Source organism: Oncorhynchus mykiss, chromosome 19, assembly GCF_013265735.2.
Source record: "Oncorhynchus mykiss isolate Arlee chromosome 19, USDA_OmykA_1.1, whole genome shotgun sequence".
Classification (NCBI taxonomy): domain Eukaryota; kingdom Metazoa; phylum Chordata; class Actinopteri; order Salmoniformes; family Salmonidae; genus Oncorhynchus; species Oncorhynchus mykiss.
In genome coordinates this window covers 8148877-8172185 of record NC_048583.1, presented here as the reverse complement: position 1 = coordinate 8172185, position 23309 = coordinate 8148877, and the positions used below count along the sequence as shown (strand labels likewise).

The window sequence follows — 23309 nt, the reverse complement described above, 5'->3', positions numbered from 1 at the left end:
ATAGACTTGTTTATACTGTATTATTGACTGTATGTTTGTTTTACTCCATGTGTAACTCTGTCGTTGTATGTGTCGAACTGCTTTGCTTTATCTTGGCCAGGTCGCAATTGTAAATGAGAACTTGTTCTCAACTTGCCTACCTGGTTAAATAAAGGTTAAATAAAAATAAATAAATAAATAAATAAAGGTGCCTTGGTTGTCAACAGCCTTGTGACTGTTAGAAAACTGGAATCTCTAAAGTTGTCCCAGGTGAGGCAGGCAGTATGCAAGGGAGGGGCAACTGCTTCTGCACCTGAACTAGACAGACTGGAACTCCATGATTTACAAGAAATAACCTGATTGACTAGAAAAGGAAAACCTTCAAGATAAGTGTGACCTATCACTTCATGAAGTACAACTAAGCCTACGCCCCACATCGCTATAAAGTGTCAGCTGCGTCTCCATTTGTAGACATATGACTCTGGGTACCAACTCAACAGGTAAGGACTTTTTTTAAAGTTACTATTGCAAAGGCACAAACCTAAACCACATTATTGTTTCATGTATTAATACAACAAACGGTTGTTTTTTTCTTTCTAAATTGACATTCAAAAATGAAGCATGACTTCCGTAAAGACTATATGCAAATGATTTTATACAAAGCCTTCTGTAAAACGTTTATTGAGTACCACATTATGAGTCATAAAACCAGGAAATGGTTCCAATAGTTTTTTCACCATGCATGTTTCCAACTGGGATTGTAGAACTTCTTTGTATAAGGTCTGTGTTTCGTGTAGGCCTACCCTCACGTGACGTTTTGATAATCGTGCAAATATCTCTCAGACGAGATCACTTTTATCAATAAGTAGCATTGCAATTTTTTTTGAGTAAATTGAGGCAAATATATTGATAAATCTCACTTTGTCCGAGAGAGAATTACATGCAGTGGCGACCCGTTTTGAGGGCCCCACCTGTTTTGAGCCCCACCTATTTAGCATGTTAATTTGGCATTAATTCGTGTCACATATCAGTTTGCAAACAGTGTAAAAAAATATAATTGAGTTTATAAAGCCGCATACAAACATGGTCTCTTTTTTGCTTTCTTGAGTAAGGCAGCTCCACAATGCAGGTGTTTCAGTCTAGCTCAGTGCTTTCTGTGGTGGTGAGGCAGTGTAGGGGTTGGTAATGTTCTCTAGTTGCGCTCAGTTGGCTCAGCCCTCTGTTTATTTATTTATTTCTATTTTATATTTCACCTTAAATTTCACCTTAATTTAACCAGGTAGGCTAGTTGAGAACAATTTCTCATTTACAACTGCGACCTGGCCAAGATTAAGCAAAGCAGTGTGACACAAACAACAACAGAGTTACACATGGAATTAACAAGCGTACAGTCAATAACACAATAGAAAAAGAAGAAAGTCTATATACAGTGTGTGAAAATGTGACTCATGGGAACACTACGTCACCATAATCTACGGGGAGAGCTACAAAATTCAAGCCCCATGGTTGCTGCCATAGAGTTGCATTAGAAGTGCCGATCCAAGAAGGCTCAAGTTCATTGGCCACAAATAAAATTACGTCAAATCACATTATACTGTATCTACCGTAGCTTTGAGACTGATCATGTCAACATCATACTTTTAAAATCTTAACTAGCAAACTAGACAAGCAGTCATCATCATGAATCCCACCAACAATCTACTGGCAAAGCCTTTTCAATCTTTGTCACATGAAGAGAACTTACAGATAAAATGTATCAGTGCTCATCGGCCATTGAACATAAACATTACACAACAAAATGAACAATGATTGGTTTGGAAGGAATCAGTTGCTAACTGCAAGTATTGTAAAGCAATCACTGTCCTGCTATTTAGTGGAGTGTGTGTGTGGTCCAAGTCTGGGTTTAAGGTTCTCTTTTACATTCACATGCCATGGGCCAGAAAAGGTTGAATACATTGGCCATGCTGTCCATCCAGCATGACTTCTGCCGAGGTCAAAACAACTGGAAACTTGGAACTGAGAAATCTCAGACTTCAGTGAATTCAAGACAACTGGGAACTCTAGAAAAAAATGAGCTCCGACTGGGAAAATAAGTTTTGAACGATCATCCAACTCGGAAATCCAAGTCGGGAACTCAGGCCTCTTTCCAGAGCTCCAACCTGAAGATCACTGACGTCATGATTCAACCATGTTTTTTTCCCAGTTCCCAGTTGTCTTGAAAGCACCATAAATCCAGAGAATGCCAGACTTTGTTGCCAAAGTTTGAAGACAAAATGTGACTATAAGGATCGCTGCACCACCTTCCTGTTCTAGTGAGCACAATACAGCAAGGTTAGTCGAAAAATGTATTGTATGCCGCTGCATACATGATGGAATATACCCGGGAGATATGTATACTGTAGCTAAGAAAGTAACACTAATTGTATGTTGTGTAGTAAGCTGTTAGTAGCCCATGTGCCACACCCTAATAATTTGGTACCTCATAACTTAGCTTACTGTTCTGACTTGGTGGTGCACATGTAGCCTATAACCTGTTTTTGAGAAATATAATCATTGAATATTGTCAGAGCTTTCAATGTCTGCTTATATTCCCCCCCCTTTATTTATCCTACGGTTCTGACTTGGTGTACAGGGAGAATATTGTAAGAACAGTCCATGTTCTGAATTTTGTCACTGCACATTTCAAAAGTGCTGAACAAATAGTTATATTGACTACACCCTTCCTAGCTCGCTCATTATTGTCTTCATCGAAATTACGAATTGCCTCTCATCCGCTCGTTGTCCCCTTATGACATAGTTTGCACATCTCAATTGTGAGCGGAATCCACATTTGTTTAAGCAAGTCAACCATAACAGCTATGTTTTTTTAAATGCAGTAAACGAGGCTAAATTAATTGTTTCCCTGCCAGGCGAGGCTCCGCTTATAGCCAGGTGTAGCGGTGGTAAGGATTCACTCCATGGTGCTGAAAAGAAAGCTCTGCTGTTAGGGCCTACATAATGCTGTCCCAACAGTTTGTCACCGTTATAGTGCAATTCATGTATTGTTTAGTGTTGTGTAGTGGCTTTGCTGGCATGTATCGAAAAACATTGTTTTGAGTTTGCTCAACCAAGATTTACATGATAAAATGTCCACTGATTCCATGGCGATCAAAACATCACGCCTAGCTAAGCCTACACCAAACACACAATTCATTCAATTTTTATTTATTTATTCACAATGTGAAATATGAATGAAGGAAAAACAATTGAAACAATTTCTGTGTTTTTATGGGTTTTATGATGTGTCCACTGTGGCGGACTATTGTAACGAGGGGTGTGTTCGTAAATCCACTCTCTGGGCGTTTGTAAATTCAGAGCGCTTTGCTCTCGGAGTGTTCAGAGCGCACACTTGAAGCTCTGGCCAGGAGTAAGGAGGATGATCAGAGGAGTAGGGTTGATCAGAGCGTTCTGATCTCACAAAGGCAGTCAAGCACCCAAGTTTACTGGCTAAAGTTGGCTAGCTACTTCCAGACACAAATGAGAGAACAACTCATTCTGACTATTTTACTCTCCCTAGCAGAGCAGGTTCGGCTGTTTTCATGTTTTCTGGAGCGTTGGTGACTTTAACTGTGCTGCTGGCAACAACTAATTACTCACACTGGTCATATTCAACAGGTGTTGCGCATCAGTTCTTGTGTGCTCTCGCACACTCAGACGAGAGTGCTCTGAAATTGGAGTAGATAGCCAGAGTGAATTTATGAACCCACCCTAGAGTAACTCATGGAAACATAATTTGTAATTAAAGGCAATATAATGTAGGCATTATGATAAAAGCATTATGCACACTCCTAAAACGGGTCTAGTATTGACTTAAAGGAAAATGGAAACACTTGGCTTTAGAACGCCAGCTAACTGTAACCGCCATATTGACAGTGTTGCATCACTGGCACGAGAGAAAGTTGAGAGCTGCCAACTCTCACGCATTGACTGTAAACACGCATTTGACCCTCTTCTCAAGCTTTCACTGCACACCTCTTATATCTCACGCACTGAAAAGTACTGCTTTTATTTTTGTAATTAGTCCATTATATAGTCAGCGCGTTAACTTTTCAACTGTGCTTCAAATCATTTTGAAATCGGAGCAACTCAAAATGAGAGGAACCTCTATAATTGTCCTGTCTTGCCACAGCACTGTGAAACGGACCACATTGAAGCATACGATTGGTCTAGTTATGTAAGTGCTAAAGGGGATTGGATGCATGTTTTAAAGAAACGCCACTCAAGATTAGAACGGAAATGAATGGGGAGAGAACGTTCTCTGCTGAGTTTATAAAGCTGTAGAAAGAGTAGCACGGTGGCGCTGTTTTATATACAATGTTGGTTTATATACAAATTTGGTTGCTGTTACTCCCGTCCCTATTGCAGAATGCTGGCTTTTGACAACATGTACTAACATCGATGTAATCCACACTGGTCTGGTGATTGGCATTTAGGAAGGGACAACGAAAAAGCAGCAGGGACCTGTTTTGTAACTATGAAAATAATTTTGTCAGATTGTGAACCCAAAAGTTAACATTTGATTATAAACGGGAGACAATAAATAAAAACATAATTTGGTTAGGGTGTGGGGCAGATTAATCTAATATTATCTTCAGTGGATTGTATTATCTATTTACTTTATTTAGTCTGATCAGTGGAACAATTCGCATTCTTAACAATGGCCTAAAATATAGGGTAATTGCTGCGCTTATCAGAAAGAACAAAGCTGTTATGCCCCACACTTTCTTTTTCCACTTCCCAATTTTGCCAGTGTAATTACATATTTGAAATCTGATATGCCTACTTGTGTCTTTGAACATGAATTGATAAGAGGCTATGTATTTTTGCAGCCATTCATGGACAGTTTTGAATACATCATAGAAATAAGCATTGGATATTAAATGCTCCAGGAATAAAATATACTTTTTGACATTTTAGTTTCAGTTCAGTTCATTTTAGTCTCTGCTAGGCAGAGATGGTAAGGGGAATGTCAACTCATAAACACATCATATTTTGTCTATATAGAGTAAGATGATGGAAGTTATATTTAACTAGTAGACATAAACCACCTGAATATTAATATTCATTAGATTTGTCTTGAAGGTTGGTGATAAAAAAAACACATTGTTATGACAAGAACATTTTCAAACACCCAGCACTAGGGAAGCATAGATCATGGTCGGCCAACCCTCCTGGAGAGCAAGCAGGATTTTCTGCCAACCCTATTTTAAAGAGATAGTTCAAATTAAAAAATGTGAAATGTTTGTGTCCTTACCTTGAAAGCAGTCTATGGACAAGGAGATTGCAATCTAGGATTTGGCTACAAACTGCCATCAACCATTAATATTACAATTGTTGTAGTGGTAATACTCCCACGTGTCACATACAACTTTCCACCTGAGAAAAGGGATCAATCCCTGCTTCCCACCTTCCCATCTCATTTCCTTACTGACTGAATAAAGCGTCAAATCACCCAAAAAAAGAATAACATACTAAAATGTCACCCCCCTCAAAATCTCAAAGTAACAAAATTGTTGAATTTTAAGTGTTCATTTAGTGTTCAAATCATCCTGAATATCCCTGATCTGGGTTTATTTTATATTTTTACTATGTCAAAAAACGTAGAATTACAGGAAATGAGTAAAACAGTAACATTTTTCCCATCTAGTGCCAGGGGCAATGCATTTCACATCTCACTCCAAGCTTTCTTCAGAAGTTGGCAGCCCTGAGTTTTGGAAATCCCAAAAATGGCTGAATTTACAGAGTGGCAAAGTAACACCAAGTCTGCGAAAGAGTTTATGACAGAGAAAATAATGTTACTTAGGGAGCCAATAAACTTACTGAAACCATTTATTTTTGAGCCAATCGGTACCCCAGATCAGAGAGTTTGTTCTCGTAGCAGTAGGAAGACATATACTGTATATGCCGCCAGCGACACCTCAGCTAGAGGGTTGGCGTAGTGTTGACAAACTGGTGTGAGTGCGGATTCTGACAGATAATGGCCAATATATTGGACGTTTCACTAATCCTTATGAAGGACTTCCTGGCAGAAGAGGTTACTCGACCAGTCAGCAGCCGATATGCCAGTTAAATAGTTACTACCATTTTTCTTGATTATAAGTTGTTTGAAGCTAACATCAGGTTTTTTTATGAAGACCAATAATGGCGGAGTGCTCCATTTATATACAATCAGTAACCTACAACAGTAATTATTACCAGTGTTATTTGGCATGCTTTCACCTTTTGATTAGACGACTAGAGTTTGAATCGCAGTCAGCATCATGAAATCTCATTTTAACCAATGAGTGCTCAATATAACTACATTATGCTTAGTGCCAGTTCACCCTATTGGCACAAGAGAGAATTGGACGAGGTGTAGGTCGCATCATCTCTAGGTGAGTGGTGTCTCCCATAAGGTGCGCATACCCAGAAGCAAGTGGCATCTACATAGGGTTTGAGTTGGAATAAAACCAGTCCTTTTAGTGAATCTAGCCTGCTTTAAGTTTTTCAAGACATAGGACTAATTCCAGCACCTTATGTACAAATAGTAAATCAAATCAAGTGTTATTTATCCAAAGCAAACTGGGTACATGGTAGTGGAGACAGATTACAAACATACTGTACATAGCTAGCTAGTAAATTACAGGGGTAATTAAGGTGTTTTTACAAGTTCCAATGAAACAAGAAGAGGCATCACATGAAAGGCTTAATTCACAAGAATAATACAACAGTAGTTTATCTTATCTTCTCTAGGGTAGGGGGCAGCATTGGGAATTTGATGAAAAGCGTGCCCAAATTAAAATGCTTGGTACTCAGCCATAAAAGCTAGAATATGCATATAATTAGTAGATTTTGATAGAAAACACTCTGACGTTTCTAAAACTGTTTGAATGATGTCTGTGAGTATAACATAACTCATGGCAGGCAAAAACCTGAGAAAAAAAATCTAACCAGAAAGTGGGAAATCTGAGGTTGGTCGTTTTTCAACTCATTCCCTATTGAAGATACAGTGGGATATTGGACATGTTGCACTTCCTAAGACTTCCACTAGATGTCAGTCTTTAGAACGTTGTTTCAGGCTTCTACTGTGAAGTGGGGCTGAATGAGAGGGGAATGAGTCAGGTGTCTGGCAGAGAGCCACGCGCTCGTGACCTCGCGTTCCATTGCTTTTCTCACAGACAAAGGAATTCTCCGGTTGGAACATTATTGAAGATTGATGTTAAAAACATAAAGATTTATTCTATACTTCGTTTGACATGTTTCTACAGACTGTAAAGGCACTTTTGGACTGCTCATGCGTCATAAAGTTGGATTACTGGGCGAACGCGCTAACATCAAGGAGGAATGTGGACATAAATGATGGACATTATTGAACAAAACAAACATTTATTGTGGAACTCTGTGTAACGGTCGTCTGATGAAGAAGGATCGGACCAAAGCGCAGCGTGGTAAGTGTTCATGATTTTTATTAAAACTGAACACTAGAACAAAAATAACAAAGCGTGAAACGAACAGTTCTGTCAGGTGCAGAAACACAAAACCGAAAATAACTACCCGCAAAACACAGGTGAGAAAAGGTTTTGTGGGTATGTTTTGGAAGAGAGAATATCGACCATCATTTCAAGACGTGGAGCTATTGAATACACATCGCCCCGTGATCAATTTGATCGATTATTAACGTTTACTAATACCTAAAGTTGGATTACAAAAGTAGTTTGAAGTGTTTTGTCAAAGTTTATAGGCAACTTTGTTAATTTTAAAAAATGACGTTGCGTTTTCTAAAGCAGTTTTTTCCTGGATCAAACTATAGTTTGGGCAAGTCAGTTATGACATCTACTTTGTGCATAAGTACTTTTTCCAACAATTGTTTACAGACAGATTATTTCAAATAGGTACAAAAGTATCTACATCCACAGTAAAATAAGTCCTATATCGACATAACCCGAAAGGCCGCTCAGCAAGGAAGAAGCCACTGCTCCACAACCGCCATAAAAAAAGCCAGACTATGGTTTGCAACTGCACATTGGGACAAAGATCGCACTTTTTGGATAAATATCCTCTGGTCTGATGAAACAAGAATAGAACTGTCCATAATGACCATCGTTATATATGGAGGGGGAGGCATGCAAGCCTTAGGGGGAGGCATGCAAGCCGTAGAACACCATCCCAACCGTGAAGCATCTGGTTGGCAGCATCATGTTGTGGAGGTGCTTTGCTGCAGGAGGGGCTGATGCACTTCACAAAATATATGGCATCATGAGGGAGAAAAATTATGTGGATATATTGAAGCAAAATCTCAAGATATCAGTCAGTAAGTTAAAAAGCTTGGTCGCAAATGGGTCTTCCAAATGAAAAATGACCCCAAGCATACTTCCAAAGTTGTGGCAAAATGGCTTAAGGACAACAAAGTCAAGGTATTGGAGTGGCCATCACAATGCCCTGACCTCAATCCTATAGACAATGTGTAAGCAGAACTGAAAAAGCATGTGCAAGCAAGGAGGCCTACAAACCTGACTCAGTTACTGTCAGCGTGGTGAGCGTACATATTCCTTTTATTTATAGAAATGTCGCCAACAAAACAAGAAACAAAGAAACGACCGTGAAGCTTACTAGGGCTTTAGTGCCACTAACAAAGTCAACTACCCACCAGAATGCGAAGGAAAAAATGTTGCCTACGTATGATTCCCAATCAGAGACAACAATAGACAGCTTTCCCTGATTGAGAACCATACCCGGCCAAAACATAGAAACAGAAAACATAGAAATGAAGAAACTAGATTGCCCACCCTAAATTACACAGAGCTGGTGTAATTTTCACACCCTGGCCATAGAGAGGTTTTTATTCTCTATTTTGCTTAGGCCAGGTTGTGAAAATTACACCAGCTCTGTCAGGATGGATAGTCCAAAATTCACCCAACTTATTGCGGGAATGTTGTGGAAGGCTACTCAAAATGTTTGACCCAAGTTAAACAATTTAAAGGGAATGCTACCAAATACTAATTTCACATTCTTAAAATAAAGTGGTGGTCCTAACTGACATAAAACAGAGAATTTTAACTAGAATTAAATGTCAGGAATTGTGAAAAACTGAGCTTAAATGTACCTCCTCTGCCTAGTCTACTCCAGGATGAAAATCTTTTCAGGGATGATGATGTCATCCTGAAAACAAACAAACATTTTGTTAAGACAACTGAACCCAAATATAACAGTTGGCATTAACAAGCTACCTGTCTTGTATGCTATGTAAGCACACACACACAAAAGCAAATACAGGGACATTTATTTTTTTGTAAACATTAGTGATGTGAAATTCAGTCTAGCTCTCTGAGGTGGAGCTAAAAACAAACTAATCTGTCAGCAAGATGTATTAATTGACTATCTGAGGTGGAAGTTAGCTAACAATAGCTATCTAATAACAGGGCTCATGGAAAAAATGTGTTGCAGTTAAGTTGCTTGCTAGTTGCTGGGGGTGTTACACAAAGCACTTTGGACGCAATTACCTTCAACTAAAGTTGCAACAAAGTTGTCCAGTGTATCACTAGCTTAGTCAACAACAGTCATGACTCCTGATCGGTTAACTTTACCTCAGGCGGCATTGACTCGCGTCGCCTCCTTCATTCAGTTCAGCTTTGGCTTAACTCCGAAGTCAGCGTTGTTGATGATGGTCGTTCAGTAACCCCTACACCATAACCCTTGAATTTGAATATGGAGGTTCAAGCAGAGGGCTTCAATGTAGGCCTATGACCCTTCCATTCGGAAACTCCCAGTTGGCGCATCAAAAGTGCCCTTCATCGCAAAGTCTTTGTCCATGATGGCTGCAGATCCTGCTAGCTCAAGCTGGCATTTCCTTCCCTTTTAGGACATGGAGCCACATATTTAAAATATGTGGTACTTGGGTAGCCTATGGTATTTTACAGAGGGAATTTATTTTTGCCTAATCATACAGCCTTGCGCTATACAGCTCATGTTTGAATTACTACTTGTTGTTGCCATTTTCGTTGTCCACACCCAAACTTCAACTCTTCCATTCACGCTAAAACTCAATACCACAGACAATTAGCTAATTCCTGCCAGTGACTCACTGGCGTCAATCATTACTATCGCAATTTAAAATGGTGCTGGCCATATCCTGGACCAACAAAAATATTGAGAACTAATGAATCAAGATGAGAAATATGATGTGATTCCTGAAATATGGAATGGTCACAACATGACAGACCTCTACATGCTTTGTAAGTAGGAAAACCTGCAAAATCGGCAGCGTATCAAATACTTGTTCTCCCCACTGTATCTCCCTGGTATATTTCATTTATGAAGCAGCATACAAAACCTATTTTTGGACTCACCATTGTTGTTCTGTGCTCACTTGAACAGAAAACTAGAGCTGCGGTCCTTCTTGTGGGCAAACTTTGTCATCAAAGTCTGGCATTCTCTGGATTGATGATGCGTTCAAGACAACTGGGAACTAAAATAAAAAACAAGGTTGATTCATGAAGTGAGTGATCTTCAGGTCAGAAAGTCAGAGCTCTAGAAAGAGACCCGAGTTCCCGACTTGAAATTCCAAGTAGGATGACTGTTCGAAACATCTTTTCCCAGTTGGAGCTAGTTTTTTCTGAGTTCCCAGTTGTTTTGAATGCACTAAAGTCAGAGATTTCCCAGTTCCTTTGCTTTGCAGTTAGCCACTGATTCCTTCCAAAACACTCACTGTTGAATTTGCGATTTGACTTGTGTTATGTTTATGTCCAGTGGCCGATGATACGTTTTATCTGTAATTGATCTTCTTAGGACAAGGATTGAAAAGGATTTGCCAGTAGATTCATGATGATGACTGCTTGCTAGCTAAGATTTTGAAAGTATGATGTTGACATGATCAGTCCAATCAAAGCTACAGTAGATTAAACGTGATTTGACATCATGGTATCTGTGGCCAATGACCCTGAGCCTTCTTGGACAGGCACTTCTAATGTATGTCAATGGAAGCACTCAAGGGTGCTTGAACTGTTTAGCTCTCTCTGAAGACTATGTGGTGATGTGGTGTCCCCATGAGTGAAAGAACACTGAGCCAGTTACGGCGCAACTAGAGAAAATTACCAATGTCAGTGCTCTGTGCTTTAGCCGGCTGCCCCACCACCACAGAAAGCACTAAGCTAGGCTGAAACAACTGCATTTTGGAGCTGCCTTAGTCAAGAAAGCAAAAAATACACCAGGTCTGTATGCAGCTTTATTAACTCAATTATATATATATATATTTTTTTCAAACTGGTATGTATTAATGCCAAAATAACATGCTAAACAAGTGGGTCTCAAAACAGGTGGGGCTCTGCAACATTATCGGCAAGTGACTTGATGCCTACTGTGCCAAAATGATTTTGAATTATTAAACAGGAGTGACAAGGGTGATGATACAGTGTGTCCAGAAAGTATTCAGACCCCTTGACTCTTTCCACATTTTGTTACATTACAACCTTATTTTCCTCCTCAATATACACGCAGTACCCCATAATGACAAACCAAAAACATGTTTTTTAGACATTTTTGCAATGTATAAAAAATTCTAAAACATAAATACCAAAAAATGTCTGCAGCATTGAATGTCCCCAAGATCAGAGGCCACTGTTTTCTTGGGGACATTCAATGCTTCAGAAATGTTTTGGTACCCTTCCCCAGATCTGTTCCTTGACAAAATCCTGTCTTGGAGCTCTATGGACATATGCTTTGACCTCGTGGCTTGGTTTTTGCTCTGTGAGACCTTATATATAGACAGGTTTGTGCCTTTCCAAATAATGTCCAGTCAATTGAATTTACTAGGGGCACTCCTGTGGTAACATCTCAAGGATGATCATTGGAAACAGGATTCATCTGAGCTCAATTTCGAGTCTCATAGCAAAGGGTGTGAATACTTATGCAAATAAGGTATTATTATTTTATAAATAAAAATGTTTTATTTAAATTTGCTAACATTTTCTAATAGCCTGTTTTTGCTTTGGCATTATGGGTAGATTTTTTATTTAATCTATTTTAGAATAAGGCTTTAGCGTAATAACATGTGGAAAAAGCCAAGAGGTCTGAATGCTTTCCGAATGAACTGTATATACTCTATATATAGAAAAGTATGTGTACATTCCTTCAAATGAGTGGATTCTGCTATTTAATCCACACCTGTTGCTAACAGGTGTATAAAATAAAGTACACAGCCATGCAATCTCTATAGACAAACACTGGCAGTAGAATGTTCACCAACTACTTCCCTGATAGAGTTCAGTGTGTCAAATCGGCGGGTCTGCTGTCCGGACCTCTGGCAGTCTCTATGGGGGTGCCACAGGGTTCAATTCTTGGACCGACTCTCTTCTCTGTATACATCAATGATGTCGCTCTTGCTGCTGGTGAGTCTCTGATCCACCTCTGCGCAGACGACACCATTCTGTATACTTCTAGCCCTTTGGACACTGTGTTGACAACCCTCCAGGCAAGCTTCAATGCCATACAACTCTCCTTCCGTGGCCTCCAATTGCTCTTAAATACAAGTAAAACTAAATGCATGCTCTTCAACCGATCGCTGCCTGCACCTGCCCGCCTGTCCAACATCACTACTCTGGACTGCTCTGACTTAGAATACGTGGACAACTACAAATACCTAGGTGTCTGGTTAGACTGTAAACTCTCCTTTCAAACATCTCCAATCCAAAGTTAAATCTAGAATTGGCTTCCTATTTCGCAACAAAGCATCCTTCACTCATGCTGCCAAACATACCCTTGTAAAAGTGACTATCCTACCAATCCTCGACTTCGGCGATGACATTTACAAAATAGCCTCCAATACCCTACTCAACAAACTGGATGCAGTCTATCACAGTGCAATCCGTTTTGTCACCAAAGCCCCATATACTACCCACCATTGCGACCTGTACACTCTCGTTGGCTGGCCCTCGCGTCATACTCGTCGCCAAGCTCCATGTCATCTACAAGACCCTGCTAGGTAAAGTCCCCCCTTATCTCAGCTCGCTGGTCACTATAGCAGCACCCACCTGTAGCACGCGCTCCAGCAGGTATATCTCTCTGGTCACCCCCAAAACCAATTCTTTCTTTGGCCGCCTCTCCTTCCAGTTCTCTGCTGACAATGACTGGAACAAACTACAAAAATCTCTGAAACTGGGAACACTTATCTCCCTCACTAGCTCTCTGTCAGAGCAGCTCACAGATTACTGCACCTGTACATAGCCCACCTATAATTTAACCCAAACAACTACCTCTTTCGCTACTGTATTTAATTAATTAATTAATTTATTTTGCTCCCCATTATTTTTATTTCTACTTTGCACATTCTTCCACTGCAAATCTACCATTCCATTGTTTTACTTGCTATATTGCATTTACTTTGCCACCATGGCCTTTTTTTGCCTTTACCTCCCTTATCACACCTCATTTGCTCACATCGTATATAGACTTGTTTATACTGTATTATTGACTGTATGTTTGTTTTACTCCATGTGTAACTCTGTGTTGTTGTGTGTCAAACTGCTTTGCTTTATCTTGGCCAGGTCGCAATTGTAAATGAGAACTTGTTCTCAACTTGCCTACTACCTGGTTAAATAAAGGTGAAGTAAAATGTTTTTTTAAATTATCTGATTGAAGAGCTCAGTGACTTTCAACATGGCACTGTCATAGGATGTCACGTTTCCAACAAGTCAGATCTTCACATTTCTGCCCTGCTAGAGCTGCCCCGGTCAAGTGTAAGTGCTGTTATTGGCAACGTCTAGGAGCAACAACGACACAGATGCGAAGTGGTAGGCAACACAAGCTCATACCACGTAGCGCTTAAAAAGATCACAATGTACATGACAAGCATTGGCTGGAGTGGTGCAAAGCTCGCTGCCATTGGACTCATTGGAGCAGTGGAAACACGTTCTCTGGAGTGATAAATCACGCTTCACCATCTGGCAGTCCGACAGACGAATCTGGGTTTGGCGGATGCCAAGAGAATGCTACCTGCCCTAATGCATAGTGCCAACTGTAACGTTTGGTGCCAAATGTTTTTCATGGTTCGGGCTAGGCCCCTTAGTTCCAGTGAAGGGAAATCAACGCTTCTGCATTCACTGACATTCTAGATGATTCTGTGCTTCAAATGTTTGGCAACAGTTGGGGAAGGCCTTTTCCTGTTTCAGCATGACGATGCACCTGTGCACAAAGCAAGGTCCATACAGAAGTGCTTTGTCGAGATTGGTGTGGAAGAACTTGACTGGCCTGCACAGAGCCCTGACCTCAACCCCATCAAACACATTTGAGATGAATTGGAACCCCGACTGAGAGCCAGGCTTAATTGCCCAACATCAGTGCCCAACCTCACTAATGCTCTTGTGGCTGAAGCAAGTCCCCGCAGCAATGTCCTAAAATCTAGTGGAAAGCCTTACCAGATGAGTGGAGTCTGTTATAGCAGTAAGGGGGGACCAACTCCATATTAATAGCCATGATTTTGGAATGAGATGTTCGACGAGCCGGTGTCCACATACTTTTGGTAATGTAGTGTATATCCTACAGAGTCATGGGAAGAATCTGAATTGCATACTCCTCGTGTCCTCTCTTCTATCCTTGCCTCTTTCTCAAAACCCATTGGAGGAGAAGGTCAGAGTGGTGGTACCTCTGGCTTTCTCATTCAATAGGGCTTGAGAAAGAGGCAAGGATAGAAGAGAGGACACGAGGAGTATGCAATTCAGATTCTTCCCATGGACATTACCATCTGAGAACACAGAACTGTTCCCAACACAATAACTGAGTTGGTTACGCGTGACTTTGCTGCCCTTGAAAAACTTTGGAAAAGGACTTAAAACTAGAACATTTTGTTCTGTTTGATGCATTTAAATCCCAGATTGTAGGGCTGTTGACCACAAGTTTTATGTTTTTAAACCGGCACTTTTAAACTCCCCTATGCACTTGACACTGTTTTAACTGTTTTTTGATGTGTTGTGTAACTAACTATATGTATGCTGGTTTCTTGACCAGGGCTCACTTGAAAAAGAGATGTCAATCTGAAAGTGACTTCTTTGGTTGAATAAATGTAAAATAAAAAATGTAATAGAATTCCTTATCTAGCTCCCAGACGGCTGTGATTTAAAAAAAAAAACGTGAATAAAGACTGTGCTGATGTATTGCCACGTTGAACCATGTTGTGCTCTGTTGTTAAAAACGTGTGCTTTTTATTTTAAAACAATGACATCATATCTGTATTCTGACATCTTCATGCATGTTAGCCATTTTGAAGCCTGCAGAAATAAACCCTTTGTAGTACTTTTAACTGTGTATTGGATATGTCAAGGAATCTTTGAAAGACAGTGTGTTTTGTAATGTACCAAAAATGTTGCTAAATATTCAGGGGCTATGTAGGTGATCTAGAGAATTTATAAAACAATACCACTGACAGCCAGTGTAAGGAGAACAACATATGACTAATATGAGATCTGTTCTTAGTGTTGGTCACTTTGCACACTCCACTCAATGTATTGTTTTGTGAGACTAAACCACTAACAATGTTTTTACTTTGAGAAACTCTAAAAACAATATGTTTTCCCTGCCAGACGTTAGACTGCTGCAGCCCGTCCATCTTTAGGTGGTGGGATTCCCCACCTGGTGGGGTTCTAGTGATGGAGAGGCCTGGTGATGAGGGGTCACAAGGTGCAACAGGTGGTGAAGGGGACGGAAGAGACACCACACCTGTTCACAACACTGGCACTCCTGATGGCATGGCAGCACGAGGAGTCATGCTACAGGTCTTCATATATAATCAACAGCAACAGCAGTCAATGCAACTGCAACAGCAACAGCAGTCAATGCAACAGGCAATGCAATCCATGCAGCAACAGACGCAGCAGCAGATCAGCCAGCTACAGGAGGAGGTGCAGAAAGGAAAGACAAAGCAACAGTGTGTTGTGACCCCTTTACCAGCAGCAAACCCAGACACTTTGACAAGACCAGCTCCTCAGTCTCGAGGCAAGTTGTTCATCAAAAAGATGCAGCTATTTGAGTATAACTATACAATAGACAACATTTCAACAGTTCATAAGCAGTCTGCAAACTAACCACTTTCTGCATGTATGCTGATCTACAGTACTATATCTCACCCTCCATTCTAGACCCAGCAGAGGAGGTATCAGGTGAACACGTTGACAAGAAGGAGGAGGCAGCAGAGATGGTAAGACACAATTACATAAGAAGAAAAGGTCCTAAGAAAGTATCACATTATGATGTCATCTAAAGTTAAAACTGATATTTAAAAACCCCTTATGAATTTCCATCCAGGGGCCTCTACATGTTTGTGAAATTCATAGTAATTGAGAGATCACAGGGAAATACTTTGTATTTTTTTAAATTTAACTAGGCAAGTCAGAACAAATTGTTATTTTCAATGACGGCCTAGGAACAGTGGGTTAACTGCCTGTTCAGGGGCAGAACAGTCTTAGCAGTCAGTAATAAACCATGTATAAACAGACAGAACAGGATAATACTGTGTATTAGACAGTAATAAACCATGTATAAACAGAGAGAACAGGGTAATACTGTGTATTAGACATCAGTAATAAACCATGTCTAAACAGAGAACAGAGTAATACTGTGTACTAACAGTCAGTAATAAACCATGTATAAACAGAGAGAACAGGGTAATACTGTGTATTAACAGTCAGTAATAAACCATGTATAAACAGACAGAAAAGGGTAATACTATGTATTAACAGTCAGTAATAAACCATGTATAAACAGAGAGAACAGGGTAATACTATGTATTAACAGTCAGTAATAAACCATGTATAAACAGACAGAACAGGGTAATACTATGTATTAACAGTCAGTAATAAACCATGTATAAACAGACAGAACAGGGTAATACTGTGTATTAACAGTCAGTAATAAACCATGTATAAACAGAGAGAACAGGGTAATACTGTGTATTAACAGTCAGTAATAAACCATGTATAAACAGAGAGAACAGGGTAATACTGTGTATTAACAGTCAGTAATAAACCATGTATAAACAGACAGAAAAGGGTAATACTATGTATTAACAGTCAGTAATAAACTATGTATAGAGCATTTAGAAACAGTTTGCTCACCATTACCCCAACATTTGCAAATTATTTATAGAAAATGTTTGATATATTTCCTTTAATATACATGAGCTGGCGCACACACAGATAAAAAAATTTGATGTAGTGATGACTAACGCCCAATAAACTGTAAGGTATAAAAATAAAGATATATACTCCCAGGGACTAATATATATATATATATATATATATATATATATATATATGAGTGTGCTGCTCTCTTTTTTTTTATATAGCTTATATGATACGTTTCCTTTCACATTCTGTGATTATTATTTTACCATTGATATGTTCTGAGCCATTTTGACACCTTAAAGGGGCATCAAGTACAGCTGGAATGTCTACCAATGGCAGGTCTACCAATGCATCACTTTGCAAAACATTTATAAAGAATGAACAGCAATCGCTTTAGATGAGGGGTTGCAAAAACACTTTACTAGTGATTAGTAAATGGTTAATAAATGGAAATGAGATTAAAAAGTGGTGGAATTTCCCTTTTTATTTTCAAGTTCAGTTTAACCAATGTTATTTATTGATTTAACTGTTTTGTTAGAAATTGGAAGATGTTCAACAGCCTTTGTCCGATGATGAGTCAAAACCAGAGACCGATGGCTCTTCAGAAGGAAACAGAGAAACAACCAAAGGTATTGTCTCCTGTTTTAAAGTTCTTTACACCACCTTTAATTGCCCTTAAATGTCATGTCTGTTAAAACCTCTTAAGGATGACGCGTATTGTTGTTCCTGTACAGGAACCAAAATCAGCGGAAATTTCAGAGCGCCACCTGTAGTCCTCGATAAAACTCAAACTTTCATTAAAACACACATGCAAGGTACTCAATTAAAGCTACACTCGTTGTGAATCTAGCCAACATGTCAGATTTGTAAAATGCTTTTCGGCGAAAGCATGAGAAGCTATTATCTAATAGCATGCACCCCCCGAAATACCTGAACGAGACCTAAACGAAAGATTTAGCGGTAGCCGGCGCTACACAAAACGCAGAAATAAAATATAAAACATTAATTTCTTTGTTGGCACTCCTATATGTCCCATAAACATCACAATTGGGTATTTTTCCCGATTAAATCCGTCATTGTATACCTAAAATGTCTATTTATAAAGCCCGTCTGATCCAGAAAAAAAAAAAATCACCTTTACAAGACGCAACGTCACTTTTTAAAATTAAACAAGTTGCCTATAAACTTTTACAAATCACTTCAAACTACTTTTGTAAACCAACTTTAGGTATTAATAAACGTTAATAATCGATCAAATTGATCACGGAGCGATCTGTATTCGATAGCAGCAAGTCTTGAAATCGTCGTCCATTTTTTCACTTTCATAAACTTCCTCGGTGCACCACAAGACAGGAAGTGCCTACACGTCATCCCACCAAGGATAAACCTGCAATAAAATGCCAGTATTGGCGACATCGTGTGGAAGCTGTAGGCATTGTAATGGGAACCTCATCTATTTTCTATCGCCTTAGACAATTCAAAGACTGGCTGATTAATATTTTTTGTGTGTTTTTGGTGAACAGTTTTCCCTGGGATTTTTACTCCTGAACACGTTCTGTTATAGCCACAGACATGATTTAACTAGTTTTAGAAACTTCAGAGTGTTTTCTATACACACATACTTATCATATGCATATACTATATTCCTGGCATGAGTAGCAGGACGTTGAAAAGTTGCGCGATTTTTCACAAAAAGCTGCAAAAATTCGCATGATCTCTAATGACTAAAATGTACATTTTGTCAATATAATAACTCAAACTATTGAAGTTGGCATAGTAATGGAACGTTATGTAGTAGTAGTAGGAGTCTCATAGTAGTAGAAGTTGAATCAGTAGTAGTAGTAGTATCAAATTATGTAGTAGTAGTATATACACTAATTATATAGTAGTAGTAGTATCAAATTATGTAGTAGCAGTAGTATTTAATTATATAGTAGTAGGAGTAGAAGTATCTAATTATATAGTAGTAGTAAGATCTAATTATATAGTAATAGTGGTATATACTTATATAGTATTAGTAGTAGTAGTAGAAGTATCTAATTATGTAGTATATACGTATGTAGTAGTAGTATATAATTATATAGTAGTCAATAATTATATACTAGTAGTAGTGTATAATTATATACTAGTAGAAGTATCTAATTATAAAGTAGTAGTAAGATCTAATTATATAGTAGTAGTATATACTTATATAATATTAGTAGTAGAATTATCGAATTATATAGTAGATGTATTATTAGTAGTAGTAGCTATTTATATAGTAGTATCTAATTATATAGTAGTAGTAGTAGTAATATCTAATTATGTATGTAGTAGTAGTATCTAATTATATAGTAGTAGTAGTATCTAATTATATAGTAGTAGTAGTATCTAATTATATAGTAGTAGTTGTAGTATCAAATTATATAGTAGATGTATTATTATTAGTAGTATATATTTATATAGTAGTAGTATCTAAATCTCTAGTAGTAGTTTGTAATTATATATTAGTAGTAGAAGTAGTATCACTAGTAGTAGTAGTATTTAATTATACAGTAGTATTAATGGTTGTAGTAGTGGTATCTACTTATATAGTTTTAGTTGTACTGATAGTAGTATATAATGTTATAGTCTTAGTTCTAGTAGTATTAGTATCTAGTTGTATAGTAGTAGAAGTAGCACTATTTAATTATATTGTAGTTGTAACGGTTCTTCCTGGGAAGGAGAGGACACACACACCATACATTTCATTGCAAAAAAATATGTTTTATTTTTTATATATATAATACGTATATATTTTTATATTTCATAAAATGGCATTAGCACTTACCCGTCCAGAAGTACGTCCTGTCCTTGCAGAAACAGCTCCTCAGTTCCTGTTTGAATCATAACACTTCAAGATTCCTCAAACAAAATATCTCACTTTCACTTTGCTTTACATGATTTATTCGCCTTTATATCTTCAATGAAATCGTTGAAACTACAACTTTCCGAAAAACAGCTGCGCATAAAAAGCCTTACAGCAACTCCTCTGATCGTCAAGGCGAAAATGGAGTTCCCTGCGCATGCGATTACAAACAAGGAATTGTGGTCCAACCCCAAACCATTACATAATGGCTTTTACCTCAGCTCATTGGCTATCTACCCAGCTAGATTTCAAGAAGATCAGTGGTCATTGGGCAGAAATAGTCAATCAATGAAGCTTCGCTAAAATTATTGGTGCGTAAGGCAGTCATTTATAGTTGTCTTCAAATCAGCTCACTTCGGTCAATTCTCCCTGCAAAAAAAAAGTGATGTTGGACTGTGTTGCAAACATCCAGAGGAATGCACTGAAACTCACCATGCCGAATGCTTCGTAAAAAATTGATAGAGATGGAATTCACGTCACAAACGGTTTACAAAATATTTCGATTTAGGCTATAAAAATGGATTTTATCAAAGAAAACGGCACTTCATTTGATCAACTATACAAAATAAGAAACCGTGGAAAAACCGACACAGTCCTAACTGGTGCAAACCACAGAGACAGGAACAATCACCCACAAGATACCTAAAGAATATGGCTGCCTAAATATGGTTCCCAATCAGAGACAACGATAAACACCTGCCTCTGATTGAGAACCACTCCAGGCAACCATAGACTTACCTAGAACACTCAACTGAACACAACCCCATAGACTACAAAAAACCCTAGACAAAACAAGACACATAAATCACCCATGTCACACCCTGGCCTAACCAAAATAATAAAGAAAACACAGAATACTAAGGCCAGGGCGTGACAGTAGTGGTAGTAGTAGTAATCGTATCTAATTATATAGTAGTAGTAGCAGTAGTAGTAGTAGTAGTAGTATATCATTAAATAGTGGTAGTAGTAGTATTAGTATGTATTAGTAGTTGTAGTACTATTATAATAATTATTATTATGTAGTAGTAGTAGTAGTAGTGGTAGTAGTAGTATATAATTATGTATATAGTTGGTAGTAATAGTGGTATCTAATTAACCCTTTCACACGTACCATCACACGGGTGTGATCATTCCACAGTGGTCCCTGAAGCATACGATTACACCCGTGTGATTAGGACACTTATTTAGAACTCTTATTTAGAACGGCCAGTTTCGAATGACGCAACAATCAGCGTTTGAGCTGGCCACATTTTTTCAGAAACTATTTACACAAACACAGTCCTTACAAAGTTATGTGAGCAGTTTATTTTTGGATGCAATGTTCAGATATTCACAGAAGTAACTATAGCATAACACAATCATCCTAACCGGAAAAATGTAGGCTACATTTGTCCTAACGCTAACTGAGGAAAGATTGAGCAACACAAGCGGTCATATTTTCTAACTCTCAGCTTACAAACTACAATATGAATTAGCTAATAGCAATTACTATGTACAGTTGAAGTTGGAAGTTTACATACACCTTAGCCAAATAAATTTAAACTCAGTTTTTCACAATTCCTGACATTTAATCATAGCAAAAATGCCCTGACTTAGGTCAGTTAGGATCAACACTTATTTTAAGAATGTGAAATGTCAGAATAATCGTAGAAAGAATGATTTATTTCAGCTTTTATTTCTGTCATCACATTCCCAGGGGGTCAGAAGTTTACATACACTCAAATAGTATTTGTTAGCATTGCCTTTAAATTGTTTAACTTGGGTAAAACGTTTTAGGCAGACTTCCACAAGCTTCCCACAATAAGTTGGGTGAATTTTGGCCCATTCCTCCTAACAGAGCTGGTGTAACTGAGTCAGGTTTGTAGGCCTCCTTGCTCGCACATGCTTTTTCAGTTCTGCCCACAAATTTGAGGTCAGGGCTTTGTAAGCCAGAGTCATAAACACGGTTTCACTGATCTCACTGCATCTCCCTTCCGCATCTGAGATACTGCCATCACTAAAGTATTATATCTCAACCTCTATTCCAGGTGCAGCAGAGGAGGTATTGGGGAATCACAATGACAAGAAGGAAGAGGCTGAGAGGGTAAGACACACTTTTACATCCTCAGTGATCATGCTGATCATGTTCCTGTAATGTGACATGTTTCATTTCAAGGTTAAAGCTAAATGTTATATAACGTTGCGTTCCAGCTTGTTTCTGTGTAATATACATTTTGAAAATAAGCTATGTAAAGTGAATAACAATAAAACAGTAAATTAACTCTGAATCTAGTGAAATCACTAATTTGTGGATGTATTCTTGACCCAAAGCCCCATCCAGAGATTCCATCTCCTTCCAAACCACTGAAGGGCTGGGAAGAGAAGATTCACCAGGGAGAACAAGGAAAACTAAAAGTGGGTGTTGACTAGGGTTGTGCTGTGTAGGCTACTATGAACATATTTACTTACATAAATTCCAAGATAGCAGCCAACCACTGTTGTTGTGCGATCACATTGTGTAATCTTGCTCTAATTAAGTCTAGTGGGTGAGATCTTGAACTTTCTAGGGGTTCACTTTGAAAAAGTTGAATAGTTTATCATGGACAGTTTGATGTTATGGCTGCTGCTTTAACAGGGATATACTGGATCTTCAAATATGATTTAATACCTGTGTTACCAAAAGGCTAAGCTTGTGTTTGAATATATTTAATTCATTTCATTTGCGATTTTCATGAATAGGAAAAGTTTCTAGGGGTAGTTATGTCCCCTGCGTTATGCTAATTCGTTTGAGGCGATGATTACGCTCCCGGATCCGGGATTGCTTGTCGCAAAAGATTAAAATGGGAAGATACGGGACATATTTATTTAAAAAGTGTAAAGTAACTTTCCTTTTTCCAAACATACTGCCTATCCTGATGCAACATTGGCTATGTCTGTATGATAGGCACCACAACAAGGCAACCACATCCTAATGTGAATTAAACCAAAGCTCGGCATGCCAGACTAGGCATTAACGTGCCATTATTTGAAATGGAAGCTATTGTGCTTTATCCTCAACAGACCAGAATTGTAGATTCGATGTCATAATATAGTAAACATGTTAACCTGTGAATTCAACTTTTTATAGAATATTGAGCCAGTGCCAAAAGCCAGAGATGAGTTGAAGCCAAAGAAGGAGGGTTCCTCAGAAGAAACACCCCAAGGTACTACGACACTTCACTTACAATAGCATTATTAATAAGCATTTTGGTTTGACATGTGTGCACTGTTCCAGCATTTATACACATTTGTAATCATTATAAGTATTTGTAAGAATTGTAAATTTGTCTTTTCATTTC

The 23309-nt window shown here is 38.5% G+C and overlaps 1 protein-coding gene across 2 annotated transcripts in view; it reads left to right on the top strand.

Annotated features, from left to right (window-relative positions):
• The first annotated feature begins 391 nt into the window (after positions 1-391).
• The window catches only part of LOC110518665 (interferon-induced very large GTPase 1), a 29718-nt gene continuing 6800 nt past the window's right edge, over positions 392-23309 (top strand). The window contains exons 1-7 of one of the 2 annotated variants that reach the window (XM_036954127.1): positions 392-479; positions 15567-15978; positions 16122-16180; positions 17644-17734; positions 22020-22075; positions 22303-22386; positions 23099-23174. In XM_036954127.1, coding sequence (XP_036810022.1) covers positions 15633-15978; positions 16122-16180; positions 17644-17734; positions 22020-22075; positions 22303-22386; positions 23099-23174 — 712 coding nt within the window. In that variant the 5' untranslated portion in view covers positions 392-479; positions 15567-15632. Of the gene's footprint in view, positions 480-7272; positions 7446-15566; positions 15979-16121; positions 16181-17643; positions 17735-22019; positions 22076-22302; positions 22387-23098; positions 23175-23309 lie in introns of those variants that run through there. The other variant, XM_036954128.1, reaches the window with a different exon arrangement.